Source organism: Gastrolobium bilobum, unplaced genomic scaffold (assembly GCF_033153095.1).
Source record: "Gastrolobium bilobum isolate Gb01-03AN ecotype WA unplaced genomic scaffold, APGP_CSIRO_Gbil_v1 utg27935, whole genome shotgun sequence".
In the NCBI taxonomy this organism is placed as follows: domain Eukaryota; kingdom Viridiplantae; phylum Streptophyta; class Magnoliopsida; order Fabales; family Fabaceae; genus Gastrolobium; species Gastrolobium bilobum.
This window is the reverse complement of record NW_026896175.1, coordinates 1-19,757: the sequence shown is the minus strand read 5'-3', so window position 1 is coordinate 19,757 and position 19,757 is coordinate 1. Positions and strand designations below refer to the sequence as shown.

At 35.5% G+C, this 19,757-nt stretch overlaps 1 protein-coding gene across 2 annotated transcripts; it reads left to right on the top strand.

Annotated features, from left to right (window-relative positions):
* Window positions 1-14,749: 14,749 nt before the first annotated feature.
* LOC133298110 (uncharacterized) lies at window positions 14,750-18,719 on the top strand. 2 transcript variants are annotated; one of them, XM_061497343.1, is made up of 8 exons: window positions 14,750-15,053; window positions 15,822-15,988; window positions 16,074-16,443; window positions 16,544-16,748; window positions 17,412-17,519; window positions 17,597-17,743; window positions 17,830-17,899; window positions 18,349-18,719. In XM_061497343.1, the coding sequence occupies exons 1-8, from the start codon at window positions 14,845-14,847 to the stop codon at window positions 18,417-18,419; spliced, it is 1,347 nt and encodes a 448-aa protein (XP_061353327.1). In that variant the 5' UTR covers window positions 14,750-14,844; the 3' UTR covers window positions 18,420-18,719. The 2 variants fall into 2 exon arrangements, with proteins under 2 accessions (XP_061353327.1, XP_061353326.1); XM_061497342.1 differs by having other exon boundaries at window positions 15,780-15,988.
* The last annotated feature ends 1,038 nt before the right edge of the window (window positions 18,720-19,757 follow it).

Here is a 19,757-nt window from a genome sequence, read left to right as displayed (position 1 = left end):
ATGAGATTGTGCACTGATTACCGTCAGTTGAATAAGGTTACTATTAAGAACAAGTATCCTCTCCCTCGCATAGATGATTTGCTTGATCAGTTGAGGGGTGCTTGTGTTTTCTCAAAGATTGATTTGAGGTCAGGTTATCATCAAATCCGAATTAGGCAGGAAGATATTCCGAAGAATGCCTTCCGATCTAGATATAGACATTATGAGTATCAAGTAATTCCATTTGGACTCACTAATGCTCCTGCGGTGTTTATGGATTACATGAATCGCATATTTAAGTCGTTTCTGGATCAATTCGTGATTGTGTTTATTGATGATATCCTGATATATTCGAAGAGTAAGGAAGAGCATGAAGGTCACTTGAGAACTGTGTTGCAAATTCTCAGAGAGAAACATTTATATTCAAAGCCTTCTAAATGTGAATTTTGGCTTTCTCAAGTGCAATTTCTGGGTCACGTTATCTCTGCTGATGGAGTGGCGGTTGATCCTAGCAAGATAGAGGCAGTTGTTGATTGGGAGAGACCCAAGACAGTAACGGAAATAAGGAGTTTTCTGGGTTTGGCTGGTTATTACCGGAGATTCATTAAAGAATTTTCGGCTATGGTTTTGCCATTGACCCGTTTGACCCGGAAGGATACTCCATTTATTTGGACGCAGGAATGTGAAGAATGCTTTCAGAGTCTTAAGGAGAAATTGACGACAGCTCCGGTGTTGGTACTTCTTGATCCGGAAGGTGAGTTTGAGTTATACAGCGATGCTTCTAAAAAGGGACTGGGTTGTGTGCTGATGCAAGATAGGCAAGTGGTAGCTTATGCATCAAGGCAATTGAAACCGCGTGAAGAAAATTATCCGACCCATGACCTTGAGCTTGCTGCAATTGTGTTTGGATTGAAACAGTGGAGGCATTTCTTGTATGGAATGCAATTTGCAGTATTCAACGATCACAAGAGTTTAAAATACTTGTTTGATCAAAAAGAGCTGAATATGAGACAACGACGATGGACCGAGTTCCTAAAAGACTATGATTTTGAATTGAAATATCATCCTGGCAAGGCTAATGTTGTAGCTGATGCACTGAGCCGTAAAGCTGTGAGCATATCAAGCATGATGATCAGAGATTATGATGTGATTGAGAGGTTCAGAGATATTCAATTATCTAAAATCTTTCCATGTAAAATTTGTGGCTTTGAAATCACGAGCATTGAGAATGAACTGATGACCAGAATTAGAGAAGCTCAACTGCAAAATGAAAGTGTTAAACGACTGAAAGGTCAGAGTGGTGTATCCTGCAATGATGAGGGTATACTATTATATCAGGGTCGTGTTGTTGTACCTAGGCAGTTGGCGGAGGAAGTAATGACAGAGGCCCATAAGGGTCATTTCACAGTTCATCCGGAGCTACAAAGATGTATCAGGACCTAAAGATTAATTTCTGGTGGCCTGGTATGAAGAAAGATATTGTCGAATTTGTCTTAAAGTGTCTCATTTGTCAGAAGGTCAAGATTGAGCATCAAAAACCTTCTGGTATGTTGCAACCTCTGGATGTTCCTGAATGGAAATGAGAGAGTATCTCCATGGATTTCGTAGTGGGATTGCCGCGAACACAGGCTAGTTATGATTCTATATGGGTGATTGTGGATAGGTTGACAAAATCCGCACACTTTTTGCCAGTTCGGGTAGATTTCTCAGCTGAGAGATTGGCTAGGCTCTATGTGAAGGAGATTGTGAGGCTTCATGGGGTGCCTGAGAGCATTGTTAGTGATCGGGACCCGAAGTTCACTTCTCGCTTCTGGGGAGCATTGCAGGAGGCTCTTGGCACTCAGTTGAGACTGAGCACTGCTTATCACCCACAGACGGATGGTCAGACTGAGAGGACCATTCAGATGTTGGAGGATATGCTGAGGGCTTGCACCCTGGAGCAGGGTACTGCATGGGATCGATATCTCCCGCTGGTTGAGTTTTCATATAATAATAGTTTCCATGCTAGTCTGGGTATGGCTCCCTACGAGGCCTTGTATGGTCGCAGGTGTAGGACACCTACTTGTTGGTCAGAGGTTGGAGACACAGAGCGGTTTGGATTGGATTTTGTTCAGGAGACAACTGAGCAGATCAAAATGATTAGGGATCGTCTGAAAAAGGCTCAGGATCGTCATAAAAGTTACTATGATCTCAAGCATCGACCTCTGGAGTTTGAGGAGGGAGATCATGTGTTCCTGAAGCTGTCACCAGTTACGGGTGTTGGACGAGCCCTTGGAGTGAGGAAGCTGAGGCCGAGATTTATTGGACCCTACCAGATTCTTCGTAGGGTGGGACCGGTTGCCTACCAGCTTGCCTTACCTCCGCAATTGGCAAATTTGCATGATGTGTTTCATGTTTCTCAGCTGAGGAGATATGTAGCTGATCCTTCTCATGTGGTTCAACCTGATAATGTTGAAATCCGAGAGAATTTGAAGACTCCTATTGGGCCACTGAAGATACTTGAAAGAGATGAGAAGAAGCTGAGAAATAAATCTATTCCTATGGTGAAAGTCCAGTGGGAAGGAAGGACGCCTGAAGAGTCCACTTGGGAGCGGGAAGATGAGCTTCTCCGGCAGTATCCTGAGTTTAAGGATAGGTACGTTCTTGATTTTGCGGACAAAATCGCTAAAAGGTGGGGTGACTATAATAGCCCTAACCTAATTAATTAGCAAATTACAGGTAATTAAATAATTAAGCATGTTTTAGTGAGTAAAATTAAGTATAAGGCTTAATGAAATGAATCTGAGTCACTTTGGAGTTAAAAAGTGTACTCAGTGAGAATTAAGGGGTATAAATGGGTACTGGCAAAAGTACCCAAAATATGAAAATAAAAATAGTAATATTCCTAGAACAATATTCCAGACTTTTGGGTAAAGTTTGGTAATTATTGGAGTTGAATAGATAGACGAACCAATACCCGCTTAAAGCCACTTAACCTATGTTAAGTGACTAAAAGCCAAAAGAGCCTCATTTCCCACGCCATTTCGTCGAGCAACCAGAGAAGGAGAAAGAAGGAGAAAGAAGAAGAAGGAGAAAGAAGGAAGAGAAAAGGGAGAGAGAGAAATAGAGAGCAAATCTCAACCAAATTCATCCGTTCAAAAGCCTAAACCACTTAGATTCTTCCCCTCTTTCATAATCCTAGCTTTGTTTTGAGTGGGAGTTATTGGGGAGAGAGATATCAACCCTCCAAAATTCACCCCTTTTGGTGAGAGTTGGGGTTTTGGGGTGATTCTCTCCATTGAAGCTTGGGGAGTGCTCATTGCATCGTTGTGTGGTCATTGGTGGTAAGTTTCCACTACTTTGCACACTAAATCCCTAGATTTTTGCATGAGTTAGGGTTTGTGAATAGTGTATTAGGGTTTTCATAGAAATGTGATTAAATTGGCTATGCTCTAGGAAGTTTGAGACTTAGTAGATGTTATGAAAAATGCTAGAAATGAGCTTAGTAGTCAAATGAGTAGGTTTGGAAAATGGCAAGAATATGGCACTTGGTTATGAGTTTTTTTGTATTGTTGAACCATTGTTTGGTTGGTCATTGATTGTATCCTTGTGTTGTCTAGGATTGAGGTAATTGAATCAACCTTAATTGACAAACCTTTGGAGCAAGCAATGGAGATGGATTAGTCCTTGAAATAGGTAAGTTCATCCTTGTGTTGTGGTATGAATATGATAGCTTGGATTGATGATGATGAGTTATCCTTGAATGCAATATGTTAATTGCATTACCCTTGTATAGGTGTATGTTTGTAAAAGTTGGTTGCTGAAACTGTTGGTGAAGAACAAAGGTCGACTGAAGCATTGAGGTAAGCCTTTGGACCTTGGGTGTAATTCTCTTGACTGTTCCACCAAGCCCTGAAAGGGTAGAGGTTGTGATTGTGTATATAAATGCAATAAAATAGTGTAATGCTTTGTTATACGTATGTGTATGCATTTGGTGTGGCATAGGATGGTGTTTCCCTATGTTGGTATGTTGCATGACGATGCGTAAATCATACTTGGTAGTTAGCTGGCCAGTAGGACTATTTGCATCTGAGTTTCCCTAGGACAGCTTGAGAGCTCGAGGGATTTCTCCTGGAGATGTTATTGCACTTTGCATGGATATGTATTTACTGCATTATTATTGTTATTGCTATTACACTGATATGGAACTGTGGGGTGGAGAGATGCTCCAAGGACCCCTGGTTTACTGGATATATTCGTATATCTCACCCCGTGTTGTGAGGACCCCCTTTCAGGTAAGGATACTGCAGGAGCCTCTGGTGGTAAGTGGCCATATTTGGATTAGCATATGCATGAGGATCCTATATTTTGATATTATACATGTTGTTTTGTAGCTCACATGTATAGGATTGTAATCCATAGACCATTGATAGATGTATGATTTGTATATTGGAATGGACTTAGCCTATGCTCATGCCTTTGGTCATCTCTTTTGTTGATGGGAGCCAAGGGAATGATCATAGTGTTTTGTAAGCTAAGTTCCATGACTTGTAATGAACATGTACTGTAAATGATGCCTACTTGAAATTCAATATATGCAGGCTTGTTATGTATTGAGTTATTGAATTGGTTGGGCTGAGAATCAATTAGGTACCTTTTGTTTAAATTGGGAAACGATGAGAAAAAAAAGGTTATGCTGCCCAAATTCTAGCTAAATCTCACGAGGAGAGGTTGGATGAGTGCTAGGATTTAGTTTTGGGGCATGGACAATTGGGGATTGGAATGGGGATGCATCTTCCTCTAGACTTGGACTTGAAGAAAGTGGGGATTGGAATTCCCTGGCAGCGCGCTTAAGCGCCCAGGAGCGCGCTCAAGCGCCCTGCTGCCCCTGTGAGTGCCAATGCATTCGGCCTCCTCGCGTTGGAGCGCCCAAGTGGGGGCTTAAGCGCCCAGGATTGCGCGCTTGAGCGCCCTGGCTTGCGCTTAAGCGCCCTTCGCTGCTGAAAGATGGGATGCTTACTGTCCCCTCGAGTTTTAGCTCCCAGAGTGGGGCTTAAGCGCCCAGGGTTGCGCGTTTGAGCGCCCTGGTCCGCGCTTGAGCGCCCTTAGCCACTGAAGGAGGAGATGCTTCTGTCTCTGCGCGCTAAAACGTCCCAATGGGCGCTTAAGCGCCCAGGATATCGCGCTTGAGCGCCCTGATACGCGCTTAAGCGCCCATTTACACTGAAATACCTGATGCTTTCTGCCTCCGTGCGCTTAAGCGCCCAGATGGAGGCTTTAGCGCCCGATAACGCGCGCTTGAGCGCCCGGTAGCGCGCTGCAGCGCGCGGGGCCTGTGACCAACACTCTCTTGTGTTGCTTCAAATTGTCAAAACCTGGGCTACAGTGCTCCGATTTGAGCGCGGTTTGAAGCCACAGGTAGCTAATGAAGAAATCTACAATATAGTAGGAGTTGTAAAATAAATAGGAAGTAAATTAATGGTTTAAAAATGGAATAAGAACATGATGTTAAGCTTAATTTATCTGATTCCGCATGGTAATACGGTTATGATCACGAAATTGGGTATTATAAATTCGGCACGTTTAAAAATGAAAAATTTATCCGGATTTTAATTGAACCCTTGTGATTGTAACTGCGCTTAATATCATAATGCGATGTTAACAAACCGGTTCTAGAAGGAGGTGTTACACTTGGTGGTAACTTCTAAAAGAAAAAAGATTTTACCCTTTTTTTTTCAATTCCCCCAATCTTCTTAATGAAACATTCCTTTTATTTTAAACTTTTTCCAAAGTAATTGAAATCAAATGTCTTTCAATTATATCATAATTATTTTTATGAAACTGTAATGATTTTTTCAAATTACAAATGAAGAATTGCACATTTTCTCCATTTCTTTCTAAATGAGTTCCAAAGTCCTTTAAGGTATGTTCAAAATAGCTTATAATCAAAATTTTACATTTTTTTTAAATGAATCAAATTTTTTTCAAAAAAAAGAAGTAATAAGAGTAAAGTGCTCTCTGTTAACATGAGTAAATATTTACATTCTAAATCTGATAAAAGTTACACTCTATCCTAATTTTTATTATTGATTAACTTCTAACTTTATTGAAAGTGTAAGGAATTAGAAATGTAGGAACGAAGGATAGAGAGAATAAAGATTTTAATATTATTCTATAATAACATGATGTGAGATGACACAGAAGATAAAATAATAAGCTTTACTTATACCAAATGAGGATTTCCTATAATAAGGAAACAAATTTTGAAATATAAGAAAATAAGAAAATTATTTCTTAAAGATTTTCTAAGATACTCCAAATTATTTTAAAATCAAGATATTATATTAATATTTTTTAAATATTCTCACAATTTCCCTCGAAGCTAAAGCCTACTAAATTTTAAGATTGATACAAAAGCGGCAAAAAATTTAAAATATTATACTTTTAATAATTAATTATGAATTAGTAGCAGTTTGGAAACTATTTTCGAATTTATTGCAGTCATTCACGTTCAAATTAGGCGTGACTCCCAAGACATTCATGCTTAATTTAGGCGTGAATCATCTGGTGTTTCGTGTTGACACGTGGGAAAAAAAGTCAACTTAGGAACCGTAAAATTTTGGAAAGCCATAACTTTTGACTTAGGTATCCGAATGAGATAATTCTTTTTTTGATTCCACATAACTTTTTGAGATCTACGCAAAGTTTTAATTTGTGATTTAAACTCAAAAATCAATTTGAAAAATCTGTATTAATAAAGAAAATAATTAAATAAATATTCTAAACACTTGGTAGAATATTATATAAATTTGTATATATTTTATATAAATTTGTTTATATTTTAATAATTAAATAAATAACCTTGCACACTATTTTTTTTCAAACACTTGGTAGAGGCAAAAAAATTAAAATATTGCTTTTTTAATAAATAATTATGAATAAGTTGCCGTTTTGAACCTAATTACTAATATATTGCACTCATTCACGCCCAATAATGGTACTATAACATTAAATTCAAAATTCGAAATTTAAATAACCTCCAATAAGTTGATTGCATTTTGTATTTAATAGGAGTTCATTGTGTTTTGTATTTAATAGGAGCTGATTGCGTTGTAATTTTATGAGTTAGTTACAGATTGTCGCCAATTCAAATAAATTTGTTGGTGGTTATTTGAATTTTGAATTTAATGTTAAAGGAGTTGATTGTGTTTTGTATTTAATAGGTGCTGATTGCGTTTTGTATTTAATAGGAAATTTGGTGCTATCTTATTTATAGATGAGTTAATCCACTTTGGTGCCATCTTTATAGTATCATTATTGTAAATTTGAATTGTGTTTGTGAGAGATAAAATATATCAAATGAAATGTCATTGCGTAGATCTCGAAAAGTTATGTGGAATCAAAAAAAGAATTACCTCGTTCGGATATTCGAGTCGAAAGTTATGGCCTTATAAAATTTTACGGTTAAACTATTAATTTTTTGCGCCACGTGTCAACAACAGACGAGTCACGCCTAATTTAGGCGTGAATTCCTTGGAAGTCACGCCTAATTTGGCGTGAATGACTGCAATAAATTCGAAAATAGTTTCCAAACTGCTACCAATTCGTAATTAATTATTAAAAGTGTAATATTTTAATTTTTTTGCCTACAAAAACTATAAAAGTCCAAACAAATGCGGGTTATTAAAATGGGTGCATTTTGGCCTCTGTGGTATTGGCTAGCAAATGATGAGAAGGGATATGACTCTTAGTTTATCTTTTAGGAACTAAAATTTGGTTTTGTGGCAAATTCGAACTTGTATATATGTTTGAAATACAAATTTTTTGTTTCAAAATCAAATGTTTATGAGAAAATCTATCCTTCTTTAACCTCTAACTCTACTAACAATTAAGAATATTTGTTTTAGGAGAATGTTATATTTACAAACTTTTTGTTTACAAACTACACTACGTCTGACTGGTAAGATACTCTTGAGTATAGTATTACCGGTAAGAACCCGCACCGTTAATTAAGGAAATTAATCAATTATATTTTTGAATTAGGAAACAATTCCATAATTGACCTTAATAATTATGAGAATGCTTAAATAATTATGGTAAGTGTTTAATAATGCTGAAAGCCGCTTTTCTGACGAAAAGTGCATATATCGGTTCTGCTCCTCGGTATAAATGCGTACCGATAAAGTATCCCGGAAAATTATAGTAAGAGTGAAAATATTCCTAGAATAATATATAGGACTAGCATAAAAAGTTTCAGGTCAAATAATGAGAACTGGTGCCAAAACTGATACTGGTCATGTAAAAGCGCGTACCGAAAAGGTGCTGCGAAAAATGAAATAAAAATATGGTAAATCTTAGAAAAATGAATAGGTTCAGAATTCCTAGTTTGAGATTAAAATGATAAGCGTAGCTATTAGATCTAATACAGTGCGATTAATACTTAAATGAGCTATATAAGGCTTGGCACTAAACCCTAGGATGATTTTGTGCCATTTGCTACGTGAGTTTCTCCTTCATCAGCCTTGAGCCTCCACTGTTCCATTACTTCCTCTCTTGAAAAACTCACCAAAGGAACCATCTTCCTTCCTTTTCTCTCCACCAAAACACTATTGTTTGTAGTTGTTGGTCTTGTGAGGGTGTGGAGTGTCTCATTTCTGAGATTGTAGCCTCTTAGGTGAGGTGAAGTTGCTGACTTTGGGGCTGTCCTTTTGGGTTTGGGTTTGTGTGACCTTGTTCTTGGCTTCTTGAGCTTCAAGAAGCCACCTTTTGACATAAAAGGGTCAAGTTTGATGATCAAATTCGTATCTTGGTGAAGTCAGAGTTGTGGTGCTGTGTAGAGGATCCCTAGTGTGCCTCATTTTCGGAGTTTTGGAGCTTGAGGTATACTATGATCATAGTCTTTGTCATTTTGATGATTTAAGCTTGTTTAATCCGTTAAAAAGTAAAACTTGGACCATTTGGGTTAAGGACTGAGATTCTGAGTCCATATTATGTTAATGAACATCTGTTTAGGGAGTCATTGTACTCCCAATCGCTTTTGAACCCTTAAAAATGGTATTATGCAGATGACAGTTTGAATTTCTGCATTCTGATGGATAAGTATTCGAATACTTTTCGGGTAGTATTCGAATACTTGTCCTCTCGTAGTCGAATACTCCTTGATGGAGTATTGGGATACTTTTCTGGGAAGAAAATTATTCGGATACCTTGAAGAAATATTCGGATACTTGGCAGTATTCGAATACTTGGGTATTTGTATTCGGATACCTGGTGGTATTCGAATACTTGGGGAAAAAGTATTCGGATACCTTGTGGTATTCGAATACTTAAGTGAAAGTATTCGGATACTTTCTGGAGACAGGGAGTATTCGAATACTCATCGAGGAGTATTCGAATACCTCATGTAGAAATAGCATGTAATGACTTAAAATGAGTTAGAAAGTCTTAATCACTTGTGGAATCTTGAGCAATGATTATTGATGATTAATTATTGTATAAACAAATTGTGATTGTGCTGTTTGTGGGCTTTGAGCTAGTGTGAGCTTGGCTTGGATAGTTAGCTTGCAAGATAAGCTTTCGTGTCCTCGGTTTAGCCATTGTTGGTTCCACCATATCCCATGGGGGGATGGTTTATATGCATTCATGTATTGCTTTATTGAAATGCTATTGAGCTGTTAAGTGCAAATGCCTTATGATATGTATGTGGTGTTCGCCTAGACAGGATGTGATCCTGTGGGCAGGTACGACATGGACGCGTACTGTGTGGGTAATAGATGTATTCCTGCATTTCTCTGGCCAGTAGATTAGTTATAAAACACATTACATGATTATTTGCTGCATTGCACTGTTTTGGAACTTATATTGTTAAACTGCTTTTGGAACTTATATTGCATATGTAAGTGAGCTTGGGGTGGAGAAATCCTTGAAGACCCCTTGCCTTACTGAGATTTCTGTTTAGAGATCTCACCCCACATTTGGGGCGCTTATTTCAGGTTCAGGTAACCCAGGGGTTGAGACCTCTAGCGGCAGGAGGCCGGAGCTGAGTTAGATATGGCTGCTTATACTGTTATGATTTGATGTTGGCATGTTTTCTGCTACCTTTATGATTATGTTGTTATTGTTGAGACTCTGTTGGCTATGTCGTTTATTTGGTGAGCATGGGGATTGTTCATGCCACATTGACTTGACTTTATGCTTTTTAGATTCGAGTTGTATAATTGTATCAGGATTATGTCCGGCCTACGTGTTGTAGTTCCGTGACTTAGATATTCACACTTATCTATCTATTGAGGTATTTCAGTTACGTATCTTTTGTAATTTACATACATGAGATGTTTTTATGGAATGATTAAACAATCAACTTGGCTAAGTATACTGACGTCATAATTGAAAAGAAAAAGATATTCCGCAATTTTAATTAAGCGTGACTTAATACGATGACATGTTAACAAATCGGGTATACACAGGGTGTTACATATTAATATTAGGTATAAGGGTAGTTTAGTATTTTTATGATACTCTAGAATCTTCTCTTGCTCTTTTATATAAGAGCCTCATTGTACAAATTAATTACCACCAATCAATGAAATCAATATTTTCTATTTTCTCTCTTTATCTTCTGATATGGTATCAGTAGACATTTTTTATCCTCCATGAAAGGAGGTTCCGCTGCCGTCATTCTTTTTCCCTTTGTTTTCCGCTGTCGTCATTTTTTTTCTTTTTATTTTTCTTCATCGATTATCCTTTTCCCTCTTGTTCCTGCTCAAGTTTGTTGGTATATACCACCATTGTTGCAGTTCCAAATCCGTGCTCTTGCCATCACCGCCGCTGCTTCAGTTCCGGTTGTCAGCAACAGTTGCAGCATCAGTTTTTTTTTCAGTCATCTTTTCCAGCCACTTTTCGCCGTGCATGATTTTTCGGCATGTTCCTCTTCAATTTTTTTAGTTGTTGATCATCTCTTTTTCCAACACCTTCCACGCTGTCTCTCCGGTCTGGTTACGCCAAATATCCATGCGTTTTCCAGATCTCTTTAACAGTATTTCATATCTGTGTTGTTTGCAGGTCATCTTCTCCGGCGACTTCTAGATCTTTCAGATCTGTCTCATTTTCTTGTTCATGGATCTTCGCTGTGTCTTTCTCTCCTCCGGTCGCGTTTCTCTTTTTTCGACCATGTCCTTCTCTTTTCCGGCTGCATCTCCTTCATTTTCGGTCATCACTTTCGACCGTGTCTCATTCACCGGCTGCATCTTCCATCTCTGACCGTTTCTATTCCAGATTGTTCCCATTTCAGATATGTGTTTTTCTTCTCTTGCTCTTTTTCGATATGCATTTTTTTTCCACGCCAATTTTTTTTTCTTTTTTCTTTCTCTTCTTAGTTATCTTCCACCTTTGTCAATATGGGTCTCTGATATATTTTTATTTTCAGATCTATCTACTTGTTCTCTTTCACTTTTCATTTTGCAGGTCCATGAAGATTCATGGAGCTCATGGATTTAACTGCAATGCACCTTTATAAATTTTTTTAATTTCTTTTATTTTTTTTATTTTTCTGATGTACTGTTTCTAGCTTGTATTTGGCCACTTAGATTTTATTCCCACATATGTTTGTGGTGTTATTCAAGTTTGCTGATGTTCATTTCAGAACATTTGATTTTGCTGATGTCCATCCCGACACCGTTTATATTAGGTGGCTGATGTCCATCCCAGTCCTCCCTTCCTTAGCTGATGTCCATACCAGCACCATTGCTTTCGCTGAAGCTCATTCCAGCACACTGAAGATTTTGGTTTCTTATTCAGGATTTTTTATTTTGCTATTATGTTTTCTTGATTTTTCTTGTTCAAGATGGAAGTTCTCTTTATTCACTCTCCATCTTGAGGGGGAGTATTAGATATTAGGTATAAGGGTAGTTTAGTATTTCAATGATACTCTAGAATCTTCTCTTGCTCTTTTATATAAGAGCCTCATTGTACAAATTAATTACCACCAATCAATGAAATCAATATTTTCCATTTTCTCTCTTTTATCTTCTAATAGATTCTTAGTTAGTTTATCTTTTAGGAACTAAAATTTGGTTTTGTGGCAAATTCGAATTTGTATATATGTTTGAAATACAAATTTTTTGTTTCAAAATCAAATGTTTATGAGAAAATCTATCCTTCTTTAACCTCTAACTCTACTTATAATTGAGAATATTTGTTTTAGGATAAGGTTATATTTACAAACTTTTTGTTTACAAACTACACTACGTCTGACCGGTAAGATACTCTTGAGTATAGTATTACCGGTCAGACATAGTGTAGTTTGTAAGTTTGTAAAAAAAAAATTGTCAATATAACCCTACTCTTTGTTTTAAGGGAAAATTATTTCTCCTGGGAAGGAAAATAAAATTATTTTTTCTATAACCTTAAAATAACATCATTTTAGGATTTAAAATTAAAAAACGGGTTTGATATTTTTCATGCTATATGAAATAAAACTATTTTCTACACACACATAAAAGTATGTGGGGTCCATGTGGGTAACATGAGGAGAAGAGAAATCAGTCAGAAGTGAAGGTACTCCACTGCAGGGGCATCAAAATTTATATTGCCTAATAGGGATAGGTTATTTTGCCTACCCCTTTCAATATCGTTCGATTACAATCTCATCCAACGGTCGATATTTGCGATATAAAATAAACTCTTTTTCCTCCTTTCTTTCTCTTCCTTTCCTCCCACACCCTTTCTCTCTCCTCCCCTTTCTCTCTTCCTCTACTACCAAGACCGAAAATAAGGAGAAAATCAAACGAAAAACACATATTGAATTTTCAAAAAAGGATCCGGTGGCATCAAGGCCACCACTGCAGGGGTGCGGGGGATGACGCCCCCAACCCCAAAAAAAATTCGAAGACTTTTATTTTTTAATGAAGTTATGTCTTTTGGAGCTATCATTCAGAAGTGAAGGTACTCCATTGCCAACACCATTTGCAGAGTAATATTGAGGTTCCGTTTAAGCTTCTTGCCATGGAGGTGATATGCTAAGATTCTGTTTAGGACATAATCATAAACCAAGAGCAACTCCAAATTTATTTTCATCCCCCCAATTTTCGCCCTCCTAATAAACAATTTGTTTCCACCATTGATCGCCTGTAAATCTTTAATATTTAATATTGTTTGTGGCGGAGTACAAACATATAAATTATTGCACAATCCAATTTCTTAAACTTTTGGAAAGACCATGACGATAAGAGTATTGATTTGTATATTACGGTAGATTATAAATATTACAAAATTGATAAAGACATGTCTCAAGGTAGACAAGGTTTATCCAATGAAAAACTTAAGAAATCTGTAGACGTATAAAATAATGGGATATGTTATTATGAGGTCAATTGATAAATTGGGTAACTTCTACATCTGCATCTAAATTCAAATATGTGTTTTTCATTCGATTTTCTTGTTATTTTCTGTCTTGGTTGCAGAGGAAGAGAGAAAAGGGAGGAGAGAGAAAAGGTGGGTAAGGAAGTGAGGAGAAAGAAAGAAAGAAAAAGTTTATTTTATATCGCAAATATCGACCGTTGGATGCTATTGTAATCGAACGATATTGAAAGGGGTAAGCAAAGGTAGACAAAATAAGATTAGGCAGAATAACCTATCCCTTAATAATATTTAAAAATATACAAATTATATATTGTCGGAATAAAGTGAATAATCAGTCGAGATACATGTGTTTAAAAAAAATATAAGTGTGTTTAAATTGCTAAAAGATGAAAGACAACGTAATATATACAAATAAGTAAGGAATAATATAAATATTTATATTTTCACAACCAATCGAATTAGGTTATAAAATCTTGATCAAAGCAAAAGTAGTATATATATTTATATTTTCGCAACCTATCATTTGCAGTTGATTGCAATAATTTTGTATCTGAGCTATGAATAATTAATAAATAAAAATATCTAAATTATTTTTTTGATAAATTAGAATTCAAAAAAATGAGAGATGTTATATTTACAATCATTTTTTCCTTATAGTCTCTTATAACTACTTTTATGGTTATTAGATCAAAATTAAATTAACAGTTTTACAATGACATTAAATGAGATCCATTGATTTGATTTTTATACAAAAATTATAAAAGTGGTTACAAGAGAAAATATGTTATAAGTATAATTCCTCTTTTAAAAGTAAAATAAAAAATATGAAAAAAATTAATTCTATTTTTTTATTTAATGATAATAGTTTGATTAGTATTATGTATTTTTAATTTATATGGTTAAAATTTATTTATTACATAAATTAAATATTTAAAATTTAAAGTGTAAATAAGTAAAAGAGGCGGACCCTTTAACATCGGGTTAAATTAAACTAAAAAGTTTAACAGCAAATCTTAAATGTTATTTTTCGTCAATCTAACGGTTATAATTTATTAATTTATATTATTATATTATTAAAAGTTAATAAATTAATTAATAATTATAAATTAATAAATTATAACCGTTATAATAATTAAATTTGGTGTAAAGCTTCTTAGTTTCAGAGGATCTGTCTCTAAGTAAAATTAGTAAAATTTTTTGACTAATTAATAATAAGTATTTAATGATGAATGAATACTTAATTTTATAAAGTAGAGTGCAATTTTTTATAAATTTAAAGTTTATTGTCATGTAATAGAGTGTAATTTACTTAATTATAAAAAATCAAATACGTCCTTGGCTGTATTTACTTAGGTATTCTTTCAAAAAGAAAAAAGAAAAAGAAAAATTGCTTCTTGAAAACAATCCTATAGCAGGAACCAAATTTGAAGTTGTTTGTTTAAACAAAGACAAGGATGTTCGAAGTCTGAAGCAATAGATAACAAGCAATCTCGTAACTCTGCTAAAAAGGTTTGATTTTGAGGGATAATGGGTGGGAAGAAGAGGAAGAGGGAGGGACCCAACAACAAGTTTTCAGAGAATCCACCAGATTTTGGGCATCTTGCTTCTCTGTACCCATCATTCGAACCCTTTGTGCAATACTCGCGTTATGGGCACCCCAGGATCGATTGGACCGACTTCAACGCCACCCGTGAACTCACCCGTGTATTACTCCATCACCACCATGCTCTCAACTGGTATTGTCTCTCAAATTTTCATACTTTTATTGAAGGGTCCTGTGATTTCTATCATGTCTCATTTCACATTATTTAGTCACGTGAGAAGGCTTGAATTAATAAGTCATGTTTGGAGATAGAGAATTAAGGAGGATATTGAGACTTTAAGGAGAAACTTGAATTATTTTATGTGATTGTGGCTCTGTTATTTATTAACGAAGTTGGATTACATAACCAATTGCAATTGAAATCTTAAATGCAATCAAAATCTTAATTTAATTAGAAACTACTGATAAGATAATCTAACTAATTTTAATCTAAAGGTAAAATAAACTAATTTAATAACTAACAACTAGGATATGGGAATGAGATAGGATACTTTGATACCGGTGTCGAATTAAAAAGTTTGACACCAAATCCTAATTGTTGATTTTTGTCAATCTGATGACTATAATTTATTGGGAATTACTAATTAATTAATAAATGTGATCCAATAATTATCTCCCTCAGATTGGCAGAAATCAATGGTTAAAATTTGGTGTCAGAGGATCCTGCCCCTAGGGGAATAGTGATGAATCTGGATTGCTACAATAAAACACATAAATTCTTTCTTTATTTTCAGTTTTCACCGTTGATTTGTTTATAAACGGTTGATATTATGAGAGGAAGCATTCCCTCTTTTAATAACATGTTATTTGCAATTTAATGTTGAGTTAACAAGTCATGTGATTAACATGTTGGTTGTAGGTGGATTCCTGATGGACAGTTGTGTCCTACTGTTCCCAACAGGTCTAATTACATCCATTGGGTTGAAGATCTTCTCTCATCTGACATCATTCCAAATACCATTTCAACTGAAGGTGGTAAGGTGAGGGGATTTGATATAGGAACTGGAGCCAATTGCATATACCCACTTCTTGGTGCATCTCTTTTGGGATGGAGTTTTGTAGGATCAGGTTTATTGTTTTATCTGGTTCTGTATTCTATTTTTTTATAACTGCTGTAAAAAATCGGAATTCAGGCTTGCTTAAATGACTGCAGATGTGACTGATGTTGCAATTGAGTGGGCGGGGAGAAATGTTGATAGTAATCCACATATTTCTGAGTTGATTGAAATTAGACAGGTTCAAAGCAATGCAGATGCTCCCTGTGTGGAGGGTTTGCATCATGAAGAGTCAGTCCATGGTGAGAATTATCATGGACCTCCCATGCTCCTTGGCGTAGTCAGGGAGGATGAGAAATTTGATTTCTGCATGTGTAATCCGCCATTTTTTGAAAGCTTGGAGGAAGCTGGACTTAATCCCAAGACTTCTTGTGGTGGCACTTCTGAAGAAATGGTTTGCCCTGGTGGTGAGAAGGCCTTCATTACTCGTATTATTGAAGATAGTACTCAGCTGAAGCATCATTTTCGGTAATAGTTTTTGCATATGAAATGTCATTCTTTTTTCTTATGTTTAGGTGTTGATTTACTTGTAATGAATTTGTGCTCATTCATTTCAATGTGTTCATAGGTGGTTCACTTCGATGGCGGGTAAAAAATCAAGTCTCAAGTACCTTATATCAAAACTTTGGGAGGTTGGTGTAACCATAGTGAAGACAACTGAGTTTGTCCAAGGCAGGACATCCCGATGGGGGCTTGCTTGGTCTTTCTTGCCTCCCATACAGAAGTCATCAATTTCGTTGCCTGACAAGAATAACATGTCCTTCATGCTTGAGGTGTAGTATCTAATTTAGAGTTTCTAACAAATGTATTGATTTTAAGCAGACCCGTAAAAAATGATTGTTATCCCGTGCCAATGAAAAAATGATGTGATTATTCTGGGAGCAATCCTAGTTCCTAGCGCATTTTCAGGCATACTAAGATATTGACCCTTGATAGAATGGTTGAGAGCATAAATTTATACTTTATGCACTAAGAGTTAAGTTGGATATCATGGTGACTAAGAAACTTAATTCAAAATAGGGTTCAAACAACAAAATATGGTTTTATCAACTAATTTGGAACATAAGACAGTCTTTCTAACATGATATTTGGGAATATATGATACCTTTTACTAGGAACCTTGTTTTACCCGTGAGTGATTGTAGTATCATTCCAACATATTATGTACACTAAGAAATTTTCTCATTTCATGCACACTATTTGGGTGAGCATTCAATTCTAGTTTGTGCACCCATCCTCCAAGCACAAGGTTGTTGGTGGAAAACTCAATAGCTTTGTGTTTTTCCCAGTAGGGGCAAAAGTTTCTATTTGATTTCCTACTTGGAAGATGTCTTCAATTATATGAAATACATGTTGCCTTGAAATACTCATCAATTGCATCTATATATGTTCTCGTATGTTGTGTCACTTTTGGTTTACTCCTGATGTCACTTCAGGGACTTCAACGCCAACATGGTGCCATTAATGTGTTGGAAGCTGTCAAGTCATACTTCTCTTTGCATGGCCTATCCTGTACATTGAATACCTCCTCTTTCACTGTGGATGTAAGACTAGTTACTCTGTCTCAGATTATGATTTAATTTCCTTGTGATGACTATTTAGCGTGATTGCATTTTAATAGGTTGTGGCATCGAAAGATGAGTGTGATTCAATCGTGAAGAATGAATTACCCATTACCAATAAATCCATGGATTGTCAACCTACAAGAGAGACATCTAATGGATCAAGTCTGAATTTCTCTTTGAATAGATTATGCCTTCGAATATTGGTATGCTTGCATTCTTTGTTGGATTGGAAAATGATTTTGATTGGCAGAATTTACATTGGTCTTGTGTTGTGTATTCCATCCTACAGGTTTTTCAGCAAATCCCTGGGACACTGTTGGTGAAAGGTTCCTTACAAGATAGGAATAGCCCATCATCAGGTTTTTCTCCAACCTGCTTTTCCAATTTTAATTTTCTTAAGTGTCATTTTCATTATGTTTGTAGTATTTTAGTCTACAGCTGACTCTAAAAATAGCTTTGGAGGAATATGTTCTTACCCTGTGCTGCTAAGATGTCCTTCTTAGCTAAGTGAAATGATGAATCTTATGAATATGGGCTTGGTGTGCATTATAAACATTGCAAGTCTAACTGATTACTTATCACTTTACTGGAATTTCTTTTTTTTTTTTTAACTGATGCACATTTACTCCTCACACTGTTTGCACCCTTGTACATTGGTTGTTCCTGCAGCTGATATTTCGATAATTGCAATGGTTAAGTTCAAATGGCAATGTACTAAAAAAAAAAAAAAAAGTTCAAATGGCAATGCCTCCGCTAGAAATTAGAAAGTGTGAAAAAATTATTTACTTGTGGGCTGTTTTCTTTGCAGGAGCATTCTCAGTGATTTTCCAAAAACTGGAGGAAGCTTTGAGGAATAAATTTTGTACAAAACCAGTGTAGGGTTTTGATTATTTGATTTATCATTTGGGACAGAGTGAGTGGATATATTTTGAGATGTTGAGAAGTTTCATTAGTGCTAATTTCTGGGTTTATGATTTATAGAAAACAATTGACGGTGTTGTTTTGTTGTAAAAAGGAAATTGTGTTGCTCCTTGAGAAAATTTTGGGTAGATCATATATACTATTTCGTGTACCAAACCACCAAGAATCATTGTGGTTTAAGAATTGTACTTAGTGGGGATCCAACTTTAAAATTTCAAACGAACTTTCCTTTTATGCCGATTCAATGCACAAGCTATATATGGTTAACAGTTTTAGTTTAGTACTTTCCTTTTATTTGCAAAGGCAATGATAGGGTTTAATGTTTCTTCTCCGAACCAATGATAAAGTTATAACACAAGGGAGTGAATGGAGTGATGTGAGAAGAGAAAGAGAGAAAAAAAGGGCCTTATCCACTTTGCACCAAATAACTTAGGGGTTTGATTTTCTCTTTGCACCAAATAACTTAGGGGTTTGATTTTATGAGAATTGAATTCTTATGTTGTGACTCATCTAGTGGTGAGTCTCATATTTATTAAAAAGAGAAAAAGAAAAGAAAAGTTTTGCACGCAAATCGAAGATCACAACATGAGAATTGAAGAATTGAATTCTCATGAGAAAATGATTTTTCAATAACTTATCTCTAATTTATAGGAGAAACATTAAACTCTTTTTTCTTAACACATTTATGGAATCCATTGTTTAATACTAGTATTAATCACAAGAATCAAATATTGTCTCGGGAGACTTAGCTAATGATTAGATCTCGTGAAATCTCTAACAAAAGAATCACATCCCGTGAAATTTTGACAACAACTTCGGAAGAAATTAGCTTCTTTATACAACTTCGTTACCTGAAATTAAACCAAAATTTGTCAAGTCATTTATTTTGAAAATAATGCATAAATTATTTTTGTTGGTCGCTCTGTCTTGTGTCCGTCACAATTTTTCTTTCCCAACGTTATTAGATGTGCGTATGTTTTAGGAAATGTTAAATTCTCCTGTAAAGATCAATTAAAATCTTAATTATAATCTAATAAAAGAAAAGATTAATTTTTTTTTGATATGTACATCAATATAAATTTTGATATGAACTGATTTAACTCAAAAATCTCATAACTTTTTACTCATTGGTCAAGGACTACTCTACTTTTTAAATCATATAGATTATGAATAATGATATATTTTTTAAACAAAATCTCCATACATTTCTTAATTACACAAAACAACAGTACAAAATAAAAAAGTAGAAATATTTAATATTTTGAAAACCTAAAAGGTATCTAATAGTTTTTCTTT